General features: G+C 37.0%; 2 protein-coding genes across 6 annotated transcripts; one reads left to right on the forward strand and one right to left on the reverse strand.

Annotated features, from left to right (window-relative positions):
* Nucleotides 1-22: 22 nt before the first annotated feature.
* Nucleotides 23-9,320, reverse strand: LOC112570166 (dihydroxyacetone phosphate acyltransferase-like). Its single transcript, XM_025248461.1, has 14 exons — nt 9,284-9,320; nt 8,654-8,850; nt 8,281-8,457; nt 7,929-8,058; nt 7,305-7,508; nt 6,547-6,698; nt 6,289-6,419; nt 5,852-6,072; nt 4,848-5,114; nt 4,454-4,533; nt 3,920-4,060; nt 3,340-3,551; nt 3,042-3,103; nt 23-2,370 (listed from the first exon to the last, which is right to left on the reverse strand). Exons 1-14 carry the CDS (start codon nt 9,318-9,320, stop codon nt 2,288-2,290), a joined length of 2,094 nt encoding a protein of 697 aa, XP_025104246.1. The 3' UTR covers nt 23-2,287.
* Nucleotides 9,321-9,604: 284 nt separating this feature from the next.
* LOC112570163 (uncharacterized secreted protein ARB_06907-like) lies at nt 9,605-20,272 on the forward strand. Of its 5 annotated transcripts, none has more exons than XM_025248454.1 (15): nt 9,606-9,730; nt 9,972-10,094; nt 10,394-11,628; nt 12,265-12,395; nt 12,804-12,930; nt 13,693-13,792; nt 13,993-14,141; nt 14,502-14,772; nt 15,245-15,352; nt 15,775-15,856; nt 17,426-17,536; nt 17,851-17,982; nt 18,418-18,504; nt 19,147-19,325; nt 20,020-20,272. In XM_025248454.1, the coding sequence occupies exons 1-15, from the start codon at nt 9,668-9,670 to the stop codon at nt 20,152-20,154; spliced, it is 3,033 nt and encodes a 1,010-aa protein (XP_025104239.1). In that variant the 5' UTR covers nt 9,606-9,667; the 3' UTR covers nt 20,155-20,272. The 5 variants fall into 5 exon arrangements, 3 of the variants coding, with proteins under 3 accessions (XP_025104239.1, XP_025104240.1, XP_025104241.1); XM_025248455.1 differs by having other exon boundaries at nt 19,150-19,325; XM_025248456.1 differs by having other exon boundaries at nt 17,429-17,536.
* Nucleotides 20,273-20,293: the final 21 nt, after the last annotated feature.

Genomic DNA, 20,293 nt, shown 5'->3' on the forward strand with positions numbered 1-20,293 from the left:
AAAAGGCCAGGAAAGAAGTACACAAATCTCACTTGTTTTATTGCATTAAATATACAGGTAGTACCTGTGATTTAGTTTGCGGCATTCAAGCCACCAATAGTACAAACAGCCTGTACAAATAAAGTGGTACACCAATGGTAATTCATACAACCTTAATTTCAAAGTGTCATTTTCCTTTTCAACTGAGCAAAAGAGAAAAGGCAATTTTTACTGCGAGGTATACAATGAAAATAAAGGGAACCGTTACTGGTGGTTTTTCTTTTTTTTTGCATGTATTCTTGGCACTCTTCAGTCTTAATACTGTAGTTCACAGCTTAGTACTGAGATTTTAAGGAAAAAATAAGGACTGACTCTTTAGCACATTAACACAAAGAATAGAAGCTACTCCAAGGTTCCTCTACTTCTAAAATGTGTAAATCTGCATTATACAATTCATGCTATCTTCAACAAGCGGGACTACCAAAACAGGTACTTCACAATACCATCATTTTAAAACATTTATAAACAGCAACACGGCTATTTATTTACTAAAATCACTTTGATGATTTTATTTAATAATAAATGTTAAATAACAGCCATAAAACAAGAATGATAAAATGATGCAGCACCATGAATGACTGTTAAACTTAAAATACTACATTCACTTCTGCCAGGAAACAACAGGGGCCTTAAATGCTCCAATGCTTTGAGAAGTGGACTAAATGGTCTCAAGAATCCACCGTCCATTGGATCCATAATCTAACAGACATGTTATTTATGTAGCATGTAGTTGATTCAGTAGCAGGTACCCCTATCAGTCACTGATAGAGTTAAGAGGGAAACGACATTCATTACCATGATTTGAGAATAATTGCCAACTATCAAACATATCAGATTTGAAAAAAATGTGATTAACATATAGTTTAAATACCATGCAGTTATATTAACTGCAACAAACTGATAACATAGATTGCTTTCTTAAAGTACTAAACATGAAAGTTCCATCATTTACCTTCCATGCTGTATATATAAGCAAAAGTCCAAGATGCCACTGCAAACTAAGGATAGCCATAAAAATTAAAGATTAATGTAACAATGCTGAGTACTAAATCTTATAAAATATCTGTTCATGCAGCCATCAATTTAAGTGGTGAACAATGAGCACCAAACAAACACCCAGAAAACTGGGGGGAAAAAAGCAAGCTTGAGGATCTGATTCCCGTTTTTTTGAAAGAATACTTCCCATATATATATATACTTCCCATATATATATACTTCCCATATATGTCCTGTGCTTACTGGCAAACCTACACTGACTAGAGAAAGGAAAAGGTCAGGGGCTGGCCACAGGAACATGAGCATGAAGTCATTAACAAATGTATTGGCAATTCGACACAAAGAACACACCAAGCGTATGAAAAATAATCTTCAAAGTATCAAAGAATACAGATATGTACAGAAGAATCTGATGTGATCAAAAACGAAACAGATAAAAGGGATTTATCAATTCTCATCACCTGCAAATTTACAATTTTGTGAATCTGCCATCCTCTGGGAGCACCGACTCTATAACAATAGGAACTTAACAAATGATCATTCCTTTATCTTAAAAGACAAAATACTGCACTTGTGTTTTGTATCTGGAAGACTTGCCAAATACAGCAAATCTGGGACATGTTTTGTAACAAAATATGCCTCCTCCTCAAAACAAACTTTAAGAAAAGGAGACAAACGAAAAAGATTTAAAATGGCCCACTTTCAACAATATACATCTAATTTAAGCACCTGACATTTCTGTTGAAACAATACTATATGTTGCTTGAAGAATTACCTGCTCAAAGTCAAGGACAGGAAGATAAGTGAGTTTTGAACATCACACTCAAGTAATTGCTGGTCAGATAAAAATCTGATGGAGGTGGTAGTTGTGATTATAGGGAAGGTGATTCATTGCACAAAGTATCCTGAGGGTCAGGAAAAATGCTCACATTTAAGAGTTATACTTCTCAAATCACAATCATTGCTTTTCATCTCCCTTTCCTTCTTTTTAGCACAAGATTGTTAAATCTGCTAATTTTACTGACAACAACCTGACATGTATGCGTCATAAGCAAGTGTTTTTACGCTGTTGAATCTTGCTTCTGAGGCCTAGTGTAACATCGTCTTCTGAATCCAAAAGACTGGGACGTCACATCCTGATGCCACATGAGAACCACAGAAAAAAATTATGGAACTGCCTTCTCCTCTTGTCAAATAAGTGTGGAATGAATAGGTGAATAATAATTTAAAAACTGGAAGCTGCAGGAAATGTCTACAGCTTGGCGTTGACTGTAATGGTTTTGGTGTGAAGATCGATGCTGACTGCTGGCAATGGAGGAACATCGATGTATTTACCTGAAGGCAGAAAAAAAACCTTTCATTTTATTACTGATAGCTGGCCAATATGATTCCTGTAACTCAACCATGCTTCCACCCACCTACAAGATGGCTTGAAGAAATATCCCAGTGATCCTTGTAGATGCATGTGAGGAAATGAAAATAAAACCAAACCGATAAAGACTTTACCTGAAATGTCTGTTTAAAACCCATCATGCAGTAAACTGTCATTTATATATAAAAGTAAAAAACAAAAAATATTAAATGAGTCATTACCAAATAAGTCAAAATCTTTGACTGTTTGAAGTAAAATATCTCCTGAAATGATGCTCGACTAATTTGGCAACACATTAATGATTTCAGAAATCCAAGATAAATGTATCTGTGTGTTGGACTCTAAATGTCTTGTGACTGCCGATATCATTATCTATATAGCAGCTGAAACTTGACATGAGCATGCATTGAACAAGTGTGCACACAAGTGAGTGGGCACATGGACATGCATGTGTACATGATGTATATATTTCCGTGCATGCACCTCTGTTACTATGTGTACATGGCACATGCATTTCTGTGTGTGCACCTGTTACTACATGTACATGGCATACATATTTCTGTGTATGCACCTGTTATTATATCTCCATGGCATATATTTCTGAGTATGCATTCAACCAGCTGATAAAGCTTACCAATTTGTTCTGTAATAGTGGATAACTGCGCAACATTTGGGTACATGTACAACACTCCATCCCTGAAAGATCATAAAAAAATAAATGAATGACAGTCTGCTACTGATGAAAAATCTCCATCCTGAACACATACATCAGCTGCATGCTTCTAAAAAACTGTCCTAAGTTAAAAATAAGAGACAGAAGATAGACAAAGTGGTAGCCCATAACACAAAGAAGCATGTCATAGTCATTGATCTGTGCTCAGTAACTCAGTAAGACAGCCAAGAAAATTTATTAAAAAAACCCAGTAAAGTACCTCTTCTCCTTGCTGACACCACCCATGTGATACAGGGCATGCAGACAGTTGTTGGCCATGTCCATTGACAGCACTTCGTAGTGATGAATGACACCTTCCTGAAGGAGACGAGCACTCAGAGCTTGCATTTCTTTCACCAGAGTTTTCTGCGTGCGGGCCAGTGGCTTGGCGCTTACCTGTAGGCGGCTTGACAGCAAAAACTGGCACATTACCTGCAAGATGGAAAGAAGGTTTGGCTCAAGAGCTTGATGTTTCTGGAATGACTAAGAACACTTTCCAGGGTTTTCCACTGAAAAGAAATGCATTCACATGGCTCACATTTTCAACACAGACACACAAAACACACCCTCCCTTCAATGTACACACACATATATATATATCATTTACCACTAGATTTTAATTATACCATTATGGAAATCAAAACTTGTCTCCAACATAAAAATGTGAACTATTGTTTCACATTCTTTCTCCTCCCTTAAAACCAACAGCTCCAAATAAAAATAGGTTGTCCTTAAAGAGGCAAACAAGTAATTCTGCCACATGAATTGGCAACTGGGTACCACTTATATCTGTGACTTACCCAGTATCCAATAAGGAATGGTTCAAGCATGTGGCTGAGAAAACTGATGGTTTTGTTGATAGATTTCTTGACAGCGATAGCCCCTGCCTCCAATACCAAGGCTCCAATGTGAGCTAGTGTTGAAAGGGTGTGTTCAAAGTCCTTGAAGAGATGAAAAGCAAGAGATGAATGAGAGGAAGACAACTTGATTCCCATTTTAGTTTTCTAAAGCAACTTAATCAACAAATAAATAAATGAATGAAAGAAAGGTAAAAGCATTATGAATGAATAACAAAAGCCCCACTCCCCCCACTATAATAAAATCAATAAAGCTTTTACTGTAGTTTTTAAAAAACTGTCAAAAAAGAATTCTTGCATAGAATGAGAGAAAGAGTAAAATAATCAAGGTTTCTTCCTTATTCTCCTTATATTTTGGACGAAAAAAAGAAAAATAACCCTGTTGCTTTATTGAAAAAAAAGGTGTAATAATTAATCACAAAAACAAGGCATGTCATATCCATTTGAATGCTCATCAGCTAATGATATATACCTCACCTTTCTTGTATTGTCTGGGACAAAAACAAAATCTCGGCAAAGCAAGTTTTCCAGGAAAACATACTTCTGGTACAGATCATCTGGTTGAGAGGAAAAGTTCGACAACACTTGTTTTGATCTTTTCATGCATTGCAAAGCAAAAGAATACAGTACTGATACCATGGCATAACAGAGCAGACATTCAAGAACAACGAAACACTTCCATAACCTCACTTTCTCTATTTTATAAAAAATGTTACTTTTAGTCTTTCTGAAGAAAAGTTATGTCAGGTGTTTTTGTTAGGTAGCAGATGATTAGTCTTTTTTTTTAACATGACAAATCTGATGTTACTCTTGGTGTACTTACTGTACTTTTGAATAACTGGATAAATGAGTGGAAAAAAAGAAAGCGTACCTAAAGATAATTCTTCCCCTCGGCAAGAGTTAATGGACAAAGCAATCATGGCCGGCCGGATAAAGACATGGATGATCTGGTTCCGATACATTGACAACATAACATGCTGTGCAGCTGTTTGCATCACTGCAACATGTTGTTGCACTGCATTTCCCCGAACAATTGGTGGTGCAACTTGCAGCTGTATGACATCATCATTGTTGATGCTGATGATGTTATGATGGAGGGCCAGGCTGGCACGAAGCATAGTTTCTGCAGATTCATTCACTGCATGAACAAAAACAGAAATCACATGGCATCCTTCATATTCGCTCAGGTAGTGTCAATTAAAATTGCAACCACACACTGTGTTTACCTCTATTACTATCTCCCCACAACCCCCTTATGCTCATATCCTTTAGAAATGATAGATATCTTTAAGTTAATTGATAACCATACAAGATTTTCAGTTTTCTGGAGCAATATTTATCAGTTATCTAATAGTTAACTTTTTGAAAGCCTTAAAATTTTAATCTTTATTTAAAAAGTGTGACTGAAACAATAATAATACAAAATCTAATATAATAATAGATTAATAATAGAAAAATAATAGAAGCAAAGATCTTGACAGCTGGAATTTCTTCCTCATCTCCCAAAAGTAAACATGGTTTTGACTATCCATATTTTGACTGAACTGTAAATAGCTAAAATGTCCTGATGATTTTAAATTCATTATTCCCAATCCCTTTTTTTCCAGCAATTTTTTGTGTGCTCCTATCTGATGTACTTTCAGAGTGAGGGGATACAGAACCTGTAGAAATAAATGAAGACAGCTTAATCTCCCATCTTTAATTTGACACATGCATAGAGGGGTGAAGTTTCATGCCAGCTGATGATACATAATAACCAGCGGATCAGTTGATAAAAGGGGTGAAGTCTGATAGCAGGCCACTGGAGCTACCATAAAATTAGTCAAATCAATGGGTGACATCTGATCTTGATCCTCAACCCATCTGCCAACTTACCAGGCCAGTCAATATAGGCACCAAGATTTGATGCCAGTCGTTTCATCCACTCCACCTCACGTAACATTTGCCGCACTGTTACACCTTGCTGGCTTTGCACCAGGATGGCAGCCACCATGGACCACACTGAGATGACCATGTTGTGTTGATGAACCAACACAACGTGATGTCCAAAGACTCGGATCATCTCCTGCTCCTCCTGGGTGAGGCTGACAATGTACCTGCACTCAAAGGATGCATTTATATCTTGTTAAAGACTGGGGCCCTTGGTATCAAAGTTATATACCATAAAAGATAAGGCTTTACGATCATTAACTTTGTTTTCCTATGCAAAGCATATGTAAAGAATTTATTCCTATGAATTTTTTAGCTAACAGGAATTAGGGATCTTTCATGTGTGCTGTTGTGCATGCTGTATACCACATCATTTACAATACCTTGGTGCTAAACTGTGCTTGCTTCGGTCCACCCTGCCTTCAGAAAACTGCCGAATGGAGATCGGTTCCCCAAAGAAGATATGAACATTACCAAAGTCCTCTTCCAGTACTTTCCTTGCTTTTATCAATCCCTGAAAAACGTTTGTTTCTGATTTATTGAATGTTGCTTGTTTTTAGCCACATGATGCCTTTCATGCAATATGTGTATATATATAATGAAGATCAACAATGTCAATTTCTGAGATACAGATTACTTACAGAAGTAGATTCTTTTGGTTTTGGAACACCCAGCAATTCGTAGGCATACAATGACTCTTCTAAAATACGGTCATAGCTAATGCTGACTGGGATAACCATGATATCAGGAATGTGGGCCTTGAAGTATGGCTCCAAAGCAGCTGAAAGCATACCTGTAAAATATTGTGTAATAAAATCACACACTATAAAGTAAATAAGCACTAGTAAACAGTTAAGGAATTACATATCTAAAAGAATAAGGAAAAATGCAATATCATATCTATAATAATCATCAAAGAACAAAAGTAAGATTCTGTTGATTTTTGGTTTTGTTGTTATTTCTTAGGGGAAAGGGCTACCATAAAAAGAAACAACTGACATTATTTTAATTGTATTCTGACTGGATAAACAGAAATGTTAAAAGAAAGTGGATACATGCTCCAAGATCACAAAAGAACAATAAAAATAGACAGGGGATTCAAAAGCTCAAAAGATATTTTGTAATGAACAAGACGAATAATGCTGCAGAATTTATAAAATATGTAGTTCACATAAAGTTTGATTATAACAATTGATTACTGAAAGATACAAACTCTGACCCCAATAAGTAAAATCCTTTTTCTCCCACCCACTTCCCCAAAATAAAACACCACTACCTTTGGAAAGAATTTTGTAGCCTTTTTAAAACAAAGTACTGGTCAAGGTTATGACTACATACTTTTCATAAGCTCTTTTCTTTTGCTTCATCATCAACTTGAATAAGGAAATTTTCTGCTTACCAAACTTGGGTGCATAAGACTTGCTTGTGCGTGACCTTGTTCCTTCTACATAGAATTCAATAGGGGAATCACCATTGCAGATCTGTGTCTGCACATATTCTGTGAATACTGCCCAATACAGTGTGTCCTCGCCAAAACTACGCCGGATATAAAAAGCACCTGAATTGCGCAGCAGCCATCCAAAAAACTTCATGCCCATAAAATCTGTGAGGAAAACACAGATTCTGTAGTTAAAAGACTTGAACATTATAAAAGCATGATTCAAACTGTTTGGTATTATCAGTAAGACTGGCATAGCTATGCTTGTTAATTTTTTTTTAAGATATAATACTAATATCAACTATCTCTCAGACACACATACACACCTGTGCACAAGTGCCTGCACCACACAGAAAAGAAATATCAAACAGATATGATTCATGGGTCTGGAATAGTCACCAACAACATAATATGGCTCAGTCAAAAATCCCCTACATAAAAAGCTTCAAAATTGTTTGTAAACAAAACATTTGATCATCTAGATCCTTTTAAGGTTTATGACATGCTAAATGCCATCTCCAGAAATGCTTTGAAATGTCAGCTTCATATGAAATAAAATCAAGCAGCATCAACTGATAAACTTACCCATTGCTGCTGCAATGACAGGCAAAGGTAGGTCATAGTGATAAAACACATAAGACATGAGCAAAAAATCCATGTAGCTGCGATGTGTTGGCATAAGAAGAATTGGGTAATCTTGAATTAGCATACGCACCTGTTCAAAAGTTGACACTGGATTAAAATAAAAACTAAAAGATGATTTGGTTTTGTACATGCATGCACCCAAAAAAATGTACATGCATATGCATTAATGGAATCTTACCTTTTAAAACAGACATACATAAACAGAGCAAAATATTTAGTTCTCAAAATCACATACAGTGTAATCACAGATCAAAGCGGATGGCCACAATAAAAAAGTAAGTTGATGGCTAACCTTCTCAATGCCCTCTTCATTGACGTAGATACGCTGATAAAGTTGTTTCAAGACCTTCATGAGGAAAAACGCAAATACGCGAATGGCTCCAGTTCGTAAATTGTGAGCCATTTCATCCACGATAGTTTTAGCCTGGTTTATCACTTCTGCTTTGGGAAGACCTGTGTCCTGACAAACCTTCAAAAATAAAAAGGAAAAATTTTCAAATATATAATATAAAAAATAAATTAGCATATTAGTATGAAAGTATAATAAAAGTATACAAGTAAAAATCATATTTGGTTATCAATGCTGATGTTTGCACATCATTCATTCATCCCATTCTTATCCATTAAGCAAAGTCAAACACACATACACACAAAACCTTACCCACCTGCTCTATGGCATACTGCACTCTATCACTTTTCAAGACATCTTCTTTGATCTTATGAGGAGGTCGCTCTTTATTGAGACGAAATCTGGGAACATCTCGAGCACGGGCTGCAAATCGCAGATCGCTTGATGTCCGTCTTTCTTCCAGAATATCTTCAAAAACATCCTTATGTCTTGCAGAAACCAACTTAGGATCATCTGTTTAGTGGCAGGAAAAAAAAATTTTAGCATGGGTGAGTACTGATTATAATAAGGTGTCTTGCCCTATATATTATTATTTAATAAAAAGCAACTGCTTATGCTATTATTATTTACTTTTTTTTACCTGCATTGCTCTTCATAATATTTCTTCTACTGGAAATTCCAAACCACCCCAATAGTCCCAGTGACCACAAATTACTAAAAAACGTCTTTAAAATTCTCCAGAAGCTATACATTTGGACCTATAACGAGGAATTTATTTCTAATCCTACAAATCAACAGTTATCATCTCTCTACGGTTAGCCAGTGTCTGCAATGATGTCAAATGCATGTTGGTTTCCCTGCGGTGTTCAAAACCCATTGTACTGCCTATACAGCCAGCACTGATAACACTACGCAAAACGAGTTGCATGCAAATTAATTGTTTTACCTTTAGCGATCCATACGTTCCGCGATTGTTCTGACATTCTAGTTTGCTTAAGTGCAACGTCCAATGCCCCGAGGGATTAAGGCGTTTATTAAGACACACTAAAAGTTGATGCTCAGGAGTAATCCATCGCTGCTTGATTGGATACGGAGTATCGTGCGACGACGTATCACTTTATGGTAGTCGCAATAACGACTCTTGCACTGCATCGTTTTCAAAATATTTTAGAAATTACAGTGTTGACGAAGATATTGTCAAAAGTGTGCAGTTACATGTTATTGGATATGTTTTGCTTATTTTAGCTCAAAGTTATGAAAAACGCCAAATAAAAGTAAGTCAAAACGTTGTCGTTAAAATTAGCAGACGATGTAAAAGATATCCGTTAAAATGCGATTTCCTGAAGTCATCTACCTCGTCATTTTAACGTGCTCATATGTTTCCTTGAAAGATGTTAGTTTCATCTTAAACATCTCAGTACCTATAACTTACGCAGCTTTAGGAAAAAATGCATAAAAAGACGTGAACACTGCATAAAAGCTGACATTTCTGTTTTGTCAAGTCTCACGCTGTCCTGTTCCATGATCATAATTATGTTTGTACAGTCTTTAACAGCAAATGTGAACGCTTACTCTTAAACAAATATCGTATGGAGCTCATGGATATGTAATACCTTTTTTTTCTTTTTTATCAGTTAAGTGTGTCGGAATTTCTCAGTGAAGAAGAAGCGCGGTTGCAAAAGCTTGGGAAAAGCTGTCCAGTAAAATCGAAGCTACAACGGAAAAAGATTGATTCACTGAGGCTGATATCAGAACATGTAAGTTTATATTTAATATTTTAATAGGTGCATAATTATTCTGAATTAAATAAATGCCTCATGAAAAATGATGCATCCATGGTTGATGATATGCCCATCATTCATATCCTTATAAATTAATTAATACACGAAAACAGAAGTTTGAAGAAAAAGCAAAACGTGCTGTCTTTAATAATACTTTGGGATTTCGCACCCATACCCTTTGCTACCCACCCATCCCGAATATTGGAAACGGAAAATGCTAGTTTGGAGACTATATTCCTGCAGAAATTAATTGTACATATCTACTTTCTTTTCAGGATGATAACAGTGTACAGTGCATCATCAAATTTCTGAAGGACAATCTGAAAGATGGCATACTCTGGTCTGCACTAGGGAAAATTTATGATGCAAAAGGCAAAAAGTTTTCTGCTCAGGCTAATGTCTGTTTCAGACAAGCATCAAAAGTTACAGGAAAGTTTCCAAAGTTTATACAAGATTGGGATTATATAGGCCCTTTTGTTATTGGAAAGACAGAGTTTGATGGTGATCCATTAGAAGCATTTGGAGGAATATACAATGTGTCACAATTTCGCTTTGAATCTGGGGTAACTTACCCATCTGAACTGGCACCACATGGGAAAGTGGAATGGGTGTCAGTGAAGCAAAGGGCAGCTGACAAACCTGTGATAGTGTCACCTAACATCAACTGGAATGAACTAGTTAAAGCACTGGGTTCATTGGGGATTACTGAATGGCAAGGGTGGATTGTTGGAGAGCTTCCTGTCACACAAAATGACATGACTGTGCTGGTACAGTGCAAGGGAGTAAGCACCATCTATATCGGTGGCATTCCCATCATAGGTGATGTCTATCACAGGGACATGTTTAAATCTGCTGTCAGGCTTCAGCGGGGTGTTCACCTGGTAACCGTTCGACTTAGGGCCGTTGTGCAGGCTAACATCCAGTGCTTATTCCATACTCCCCCAAAAGAGGGGTTTGAGATCCTGCCACCAAACTTTCAACCTGATCTGTATGATGGCTACCTGTTTAGTGTCTACCTGCCCATCCTAGTGGCTAATTATAAACTTGAAAGGTGGTTGCACATTAGCAAAGTGACTGTTGAAGATCAGTCTTATGGACAAGCTAGTCTGGATGCTATGCTTTCAAATAAGTATGACATTGCTCCTGGGCAGATTCAGTTTCTCATTGTCAAACTGTCAAGTTCTTCCCCTTTAATCAGCAAGGACTGTGAACCAGTTGGTATCACTCTTGTTTTAAAAACATCAGAAGGCCAGGGAAGGCTGCCTTTGACACTTAGATGTCGGAAAAAGGGAGAATCATTTTTATTTACATTCTTAGACCATGATGGGTCTGTGCAGCATGCTGCGGCTATTGAACCATTGGGCACCTGTTCAAAGATCTTATGTCCTGTCCTGCTGACGCTTCATGGCACCACCGTTCCACCTCAGAACCAGGCAGACAGCTACAAAAGAATGGTCAGAGACAAGTTCTTGTTTGGTGTGGAAGGAATGTGGCTGTTGGCTCCCACAAGGTATGTATATACTTTTTTAACTACAGAAGAAGCACTTAAGAATTAGTATAAAATTCATCAACTTTTATCAACTGGGATTATTGAAACCTTTCTGTTCTGTCCTTCCCTCCCCTCCTTAACATATAAAGAGTTTTAGAATATACTTCATAAAGCAATCACATGATAGATTTACTTGTGCTGGCAGAATATAGTAATTTGTGAAATGGATTCTATGAACATATAATTTATTGTAAGAAGATTCTGTTTTGAATAAATTAAACTGTATATTTAACTGTGAAAATTTTCTTATGGGACATATCTTTGTTGTTGTGTCATAACAGTATGCATTTGCATTGTTTTTTCACTGTTCATTATATTTTCATAATGTTTAGAGATATTTCAGTTGTATTTAACATTTTGAAACTTGATGCAGTAAATTGGTGATATAATAAATTCAATTATGGTGTGATAACTTACAGATACCTTCAGGACTCTGTCAGCAAAATAATAGCTGTATGGTCTCATTGCATTTGGGAAATAACGGTTTCTTTGTTTTGTTTTTTTACTTTCATCTTTAAAGAGATATGTGTGATATTTCAGCTGTGATTTGCTTTATAATGATTATTGATGCACAGCTTCATAAGTTTATTTTTGCAGGCATGGGGCACATAACTGGGAGGGACCAGGTGCTTTGACTGCCATGACATCCTTGGAATCTCTTTCTGCCTTGACCCATGAACATGAGTGGCTGGAAAAAAAAGCAAACACACACCATATCTTATTTGAAGGTGTGTAGAACATTTTTGTCAGTCTGTAGATGGTAAATTTGAGAAATTTGCATTAACTAGTCTGAGAACTGCATCTGGGTATTGCTAAACTACATATTACACTAGATTTCTAAATAAATATTAAAATCAAGCTAGCTTGTATCACTAAAACACTTTTAATGGTGTTTTTTCATGATCTTTGTTTTGATTTCCCTTTACAGGATACAAGATATAGATAAATGCTTTGAAATCAGTTTTTTATTTTGGTTTTTTGGCTTAATAATGTATAAATCAAATGAAGCAAAAAATAAGCTTATGGGAGGAGCTAGAATGCTAGAAAATAGATACAAGATTATTAAGCTGTTTCATATGTTGAAAAAGGCACAGGCCTGCTGACTTTGTAGGGGTAAGCTGCATAAACTGTTACAGGCCATTCTATGGGAGGTCATGGTGCTTGGCACCTTGTCACTCATTATCCTGACAGGGCCATTGGGCTAGCAGTATTGGCTGGCTGGATAAAAAAGGAGGAGTATGGAGATAGCAATCTGTTCTTCAGGTAAATATTTCTCATGGTTCAAATTGTCATAACATTGTCATAGCTTTCTCAGGTGTTGATGTTTTAACTTTATGGTGCATGCTCAGCAAAGATCTACCAGCTCCCAGGCTGTATGCGGTCGGCCTTAAATTCCCACCTTGGCCAGGCTTGACACCGGATGAGCTTTGCACAGCTTGCATGTGGGGCTCATCAAACTTGCAATCTTTTGCTTGCTCCATGTCCAGGGAAGGAACCTTAGAACACAGAGGCAACACCACTGCCATCCCCCTTCTATACTCAGACCGACACATGAATAATTTAAAAAAAATTAAAAGGTTTATGGCCCTTTGTTAGCCTGTACCCTTATACATAATTGATAATTTAAAATATTTTATGAGCTGTTTTAACTTAGTTTTGTTTTGTTTTTTATTGTGCACTTTGAGAGCATGTTGCTCATTCATTTGAAAACACAGACAATATGTGAAGATGTTCATAGACTATTACAATAAAATGCACAAAAATAAAGGTAAATTTTTATTTTGTGTTTGTTCAGAAGGTACAAAATAAAGTATAAATATTTCATAGTTTCCTTTTGGGACTTCATAGTTCACTTATCAGAGCCTTAAATTATTATTTATAAACCCTTATAAGGAAATCTAAATGTTAAAATATAACTGCTGGTATTGAAGACTTTAGAAATAAGCCAAGAAAAAGATAGTATTAATTAAAAATTAATGTTTTGTGCAGCTTGTAAGTAGATTTTTTATTTTCTCTTGTTCACAGACATGACATATCCACCAGTCACACAGATCCTGCTGTTAAATTCATAATGGAGGCCTGTATTGGAGAGAATGATGCTGACAAACATATTAAAAATCTTCAGGTAAGACAAAAGTGTCACTTATAATGGAATATATGATTGGAATCAACAGAGCAAAGTTGAGTTTTGTAAACAATACTCAGATAGAGTATTTAGCTATGTGTATAAGAATTGGATCACTGACTGTATACAGTTTACTGTTTGATAACTGTTGAAACCATATCAAAAAGCTTTTAAAAAAGTATTTTGGACCCTTTGTGCAGGGCATTCCAATACTGTGTCGCGTTGGTTCTCAAGACAGAACTGTCCACCCATTCTTTTCTCGAAGAATGATACGGCTTCTGCAAGAGCAAGGCAGTCATGTTGTGTACTCAGAGCTGGAGGGACGAGAACACTGGTGGTGGGACACTTGGTAACTTTATAAATGCCTTCCCTTTTTTCAGAGCACTAGCTTATGATAACAAAATACCTCTTTTTATTCCCTTTGGTAACTGTCACGCAGCAGCTAATAACTGCATGTCATCAGCGTGGGGTAATGGCACTAGTCTTTTTTCTAATCTTTGATATCTAAGCCCAACATACTTAAAAGGGTTTTTTTTTTTAAATTTAGGGGAATGGTATATTTGATATTTGTGCCAGCATCTCTCAGGTTTTTATTCCACCAAGATTAAAAAACTTACAGGCATGTAAGCACAATTCACTTTGAATCATGGCACAAAGATGTCCATTGCCATTGTCTGTGTCCTTTCTGAAACTTTGAAGTTTTTGTCAGGGAAACGAATGATGGTGGTGTGGTAAACGATGGAGAGATGCGAGCTTTTGCCAGCCAGTGTTTGTCATCATTAACACTGAATGCAGGAGATACGTGCAATGCAGATTCATGTGGGATGGATGTTGAACCTGAAGAAAAACACTGGCAAGGGTCAAATGAGAACCATCAAGAGGTTGCAGAACTTGTGACAGTGAATCCTGCTCTGGGTGAAGGTTTGCGGGGAGTGAGAATACTACAGCAGATAGTTCCATTCAGAACCAGCAGAGTGAAGGTGAGCAGAAATACTCCAAGTTATTTTCATCATGCCAAAGTTGTGGTGATGATTAGTAATAGGAAATCTACCACATTCACGATGGTCGTTTTGGTGGAGGGATACTTCTTAACAATACAGGTGTGATTACTCACCACTATCAGCAGCAGTAAAACACAAGAAGTAAGGCAAATTAGGTTTGAACATCTGTAATGGATGTTGTATTTTAACTGGTGAATTGTTTATTATCCTGGTTTTTTTTAAATATTTTTAGAGAAGTCAGTTGTGACTGACAGCATTCATTTCTTTTACTTTAACTTGACTGGTTCAAAAAGAGAAAACAACAGAGTTTCATTGAATAGTATTGGGCTTTCAGAACTTCAGAAATTTCCCAAAACAGCAGCAGCCTAAATCATAATGCAGAACATTAATGTAATGGGGATAATGGGAAAGGTACCAGAATCACTTTATAATCAGCAAGTTCTTTGTTCAGATTGTTATCACAAGGAGAAAGGTCCATCTTTGGACAGCTAATGTGAAGAGACTGACTATAAAGGAACCGCCCAACAGACCAGTTGGCTGGGTTCAAAGGCAAGTTGAGGTGTGTGAGAAAACAGTGACATTTTAAAGATTGATTGTTATATCATTCAGCATTAATCAGGTACCAATAATATAAAATGAATTCTACAAACTAAAACACAGCTATATGACTTTATTACCCGCCTTGGTATTAACTACAGATGCCCCTTGTGCTCACAATTGAGCCTACTGCTACATCTCAGGTCAGATCAGGTTGTCCAAATGATGAGCCAAAAATTAAAATCCAAGGTGATTAACACATGGGGTTGATTAATGTTTTTAGACAAAATTCTGAGCCTGTCTTGAGATTAAAGTCAAAAGGCATGTTATTGATGGTACCTGTTACGCACGATTTAAGTCTTTACAAGTATTTTCTGTAGGATTTTTATTCACTGTCACAGCAGTTTTTAAACAAAAATTCTGATGTTTATCCATTAATCTCAGATTGATCATGACGAACCTATACCACAGGATAATCTGCTGCAAGTTCTTGCATCAGATACTGCTCATTTTTGTAGAGCTACAGGTAAACTTTTAAACTACTACTAAAATCATATATTTTCTCAATATTTCTCAATATTTAAATGCTTTATACACTTTGAGATGCTATAGCTTTGTGTTTTAGTACTATGAACAATGCTCCTTTCTCATAGACGTTTTAGAAATGACATGGACAGATAGGAAACTTGATCAAGAACTGAAGGTCTGCAAAATGTTTCCTAAACAGTTCTTGAAAGTATGCAAAAATAGGGCTTTGATCATTGACTTATGCAGGCTTTTCAAGAAATTGATAGCTTGAAGTCCAAAAATGTGTCTGCACATTTTTAGACATGAAGCATGTTTATAGAGCTGAAACTGATAACCTTCAGCACAGAATTTGGAACTAGGAGGCAGATAATTCTCGATATAGATACACTATAAACCACAGATCATCTGTGTTTTGATAAGGTCACACCTTAGCTTGCAATACATGAAGCTTTAGGGCTTTAGTTCCGTAATCTGAGCTTCATGCTCAAGGTGGGCAAACTCTAGTGCTAACTTTTGTTGCCTTGTAATACATGTTCTAGTTTTAGTTTCTGTAACAGGATTTTTTTTACATGGTGGGGTTGTTAGCCCTACCACAACCTATTTTACCTCTAGGTGAGGTGTCCACCTTAGTCGCCTCTTACGACATGCCTGGCTGGATGGCAGGGACCCTATTCTTGCAATGCTTGCTAGGCAAGCATACCCCGGGGTCCCACAGGGGTCCAAAATGTCAAACACTGGGGATGCGGAGGTGGAGATTCGAGCCCGACTGGCGAAAGCCAGTCAGGCCTTTGCCTCACTCAGGAGCACATGGAAGGCAAAAAACATCAGCCAGAAGATCAAGCTGAGAATCTTCAAGTCAAATGTGATCAGCACCCTCCTTTACGGATCAGAATCTTGGAAGATGACCAAAAACCATCAGTAACAAGCTTGACGTCTTCCAAAACAGATGCCTCAGGCGCATACTTAACATCTTTTGGCCAAACACCATCACCAACGAAGAACTCCACCGAAGAAGTGAAACCGAGTCCATCACCACGCAGGTTCAACGAAGGCGTTGGCGATGGATTGGACATGTGCTCCGCCAGCAGACAGCAGACCTTTCCAGAGTCGCCCTACGATGGACTCCAGACGGCCGAAGAAAACGAGGCCGCCCAAAGGAAACTTGGAGAAGAACAGTGGAAAGGGAGATGAAAGGAAAGGGCTGGACATGGGGTCACCTAGAGCGTGTTTCAGCCGATCGACATCGGTGGCGGACTCTGGTTGAGGCCTTATGTGCAACCTGATGCACAAAGAGGAATAGATAGATAGATAGATAGAATACATGTTCTCAAACAGTAAGCATATTTCTGGAATTTTGGTAACCATGCAGTTAATTACCTTTTTGGACACAAGTTGGGGCCACATTGTGTTATTCACACTGGATATTTTGCATTGTTAAATGAACTGTCTACTTTTGGGCATGTATATGAAGATGAAGAGAAATAAGTAAAATACATTTTCTATATGAACTTTGATTTAATAATAGCAATGTGTGTTTTTTTCCAAATGTTTGTTGAAACTCCATCAGCAGGTCAGTGGAAACTCTGCATTGATGATATTAGTAGTCTGGGGGAGAGGGGCCCTTTGACACTTGGTCCAGCACGGCGTATTGCAGAGAGAAATTTTGTCATCATAACAGGTAAAATGAGTTTTATGCTACTGTCTTTTCAAAAGCAAAATAAACCAATAGAGAGCAAATTGCTGTCATTAATTAATATACATAATAAAATATGGGTAATAGGAGATAGTGTTGCATGAGACATATAAAAGTAAACAGAGCTATAAGAAGACAATGAAATGGTTAAGTAAGAGGTCGGTAGTGACATAAGTTCATAAGTTGAACAACACAGGCAAAACTGAGGTGTCAGTTTCCAGATGATGTTTTCATCACTGATACACTTTGTGATATCATTGACTAGTACATTTGTTGCTTTCTTTGTTTGTTTTTAATAGGGACGCAAGGGAAAAAAGAGATCACACAGGCTATTCTTGCATTTGCTGTTTACATAGGAAACCTGTTTCTCATGTTGTCTGATACCTATGCACCTGTTGTGAGAGATGTAGATGTTTCGGCCTCTCAGCTCCGTGAGTTGTGCGGCAAACTCGGACTTCATTAAAAGTCTTATCTTTATTGCATCGATAGTGTATCTGAATTTTTTTGTAAACTTTCGAAAGTATAGCTCTCCTCTGCATCATTTCAACAAGACAAGCCTTTTAAGTAAAAGTTGCTAACACATGATTCTAAATATGTCAATGCAGGATAATCTACAAACTTCAGTCAAAATTCTTAATCATGTTTCTTACAGCTGTTAACATTATCTTGAGTTTGTTTTAAAAGGGGAGATCAACCATTGGCTTGAGCAGGCTGGTCTTAATATCTTTCATCAATCATGTTGGAAGGCTAGTGTAGAATAATTTGACTTTAATTTGGTGAATGATGTGCACAAACAAGATGTAGCCATACTTATGGTTCTATGCAGCATCACGGTTTGGACTCATGCAGCTGTTCTTGGTTTGCAGATGAAAAGAATGTCATCATTATTGGGGGACCTAGTGAGAACAAACATGCCCAAACTTTTGTAGAGACAATTCCTCTCACTTTTGGAGGTAAATCTGTGTAGCCTGTTCTGTATTGTTAAACTGTTTTGTGTGTTGCCAGTGTAACTTAAGAACATAAATTGTCACACTCTTTGTGCCTAGAATAAAAATATTCCTTAGCAGTTACCTTTCGTATGTTGAATAAACCAACAGACTATGGGGATCCTTTAGTTCACAGAATGGTCATCTGAGTTTTTGAGGTGATAAAACAGCGACAGTTTTACAGCTATTTTTGTCTCTTTTTGAGGTTTACTGCTGTCTTCAAATTGTGGATGACAAACTATGTTGCAACTTAATGATGCCAAATGAAGCACATCTTCCTCGATTCATCAAACTGTATTCGCCTTTATTTGTTCTGGATACCTTAAATTGGATTCTCCTTAGCCTTTCTTGATTGAGTTGAAGTGCCATTCCTTTTCTCAGATATGTAAGAATTCTTGTCTTCTTCCTGAATTCTGCTGTCCATAAAATAGCACATCAAGAAAATCTGTCAGTAATGCTACCTTGAACTCCAGAGGATTAGTTGCGCGAGAGAATTTTTTTACAGAACTTTAACTTGGCACAAAAATGAGCTGAATAAGTATATTTTTTATGAAGGTTATGAAATTGACAAAATGTATTTTATGATCATTGACTTTTGTATACCCTTAGCAGATAAAGAAATCCAACTAGGAAGCTGCACATTTCAAGAACCCAGAACAGGTGTTTTGGCTCTGGCTCCTAATGGACCTCAGGGTCTGGCAATGCTTCTAGTGGGAAGCTCAGTGGATGGACTGGCAGACGTCGTATCACTTGCAACCCCAACGATACCTCCCATGTCACGATCTCCTGTAAGTTGCATGTCCATACATCAGCTTCATGCATTCTTACATTCATTTTATATTGCAGAGGCTGATAGTTTGATTAGAACACTAGTGTCTCTACCTAGAAGCATCCTGGTTTGATTTTTGTGTGATCCAATGAGTTTACCCCAGCCAGCCCTGCTGTTGGGAATAGGTAACTGACTAGAAGTGAAGGCAGGGTAAGGTAGAGAGGGAGAGATGGGTATTGCTCTCACACTAAAAGTTAGCCTCAAGGAAATGGTAGTCTTTAATACCTTACTTCTTGACAGTCAGAAGGTTAGGGGACTATCTTAACCATTTTTTTTATATTTATAATATTCAGAACTGTATTAAAATACTAATAAACATGAATGTGACCTAGCAAAAAAAAAAAAAAGAAAGAAAGATATCACATCTAATTTGAGATCCTTCAGTAGCCAAGGGTGAAAAAGTGAAGTTAATAACATGATTTTAAAAGCTAACAAGTTGTGAAGGTAAGTGGAACAAGTTACCCTTAAAGTTGGATTTAGAATATACACAATAAATTCTGTGTAGGCAGGGGATCAAGGAAAGTTTTAAATAGGAATCACTGCTCAGTCACTTTGACAGTATGTTGTAATTGGCTACGCAAAGGAAACCTCAGTTTCTTTAATAACACTTTGTAGTTTGTTCTTGTTGGTTCAGCATTGTGCTCTACTTGCAGTTCTCCAACTTGCTGCCTGATTTTGTGGTAGTGGGCCCTGAATACCGTTACAAAGGACCAGGTGGAACCTTGTGCATGGGTTTCTGGGGTAACCATTGGGAACTTCGCCCAGAACTTATTTCATGTGCATGTTGACTGTGGTAATGTAAGTTCTTAAACTGCAGTCACTTCAGAGAGAACTGTTCCTTGCATTTATGTTCCAGTTTGCATTAAATTTGATTTATTTTTGATAAATACATTTCTCAAAAACATATATCTGCATATGTGAAAGTGT

Source organism: Pomacea canaliculata, linkage group LG8 (assembly GCF_003073045.1).
Source record: "Pomacea canaliculata isolate SZHN2017 linkage group LG8, ASM307304v1, whole genome shotgun sequence".
In the NCBI taxonomy this organism is placed as follows: Eukaryota; Metazoa; Mollusca; class Gastropoda; order Architaenioglossa; family Ampullariidae; genus Pomacea; species Pomacea canaliculata.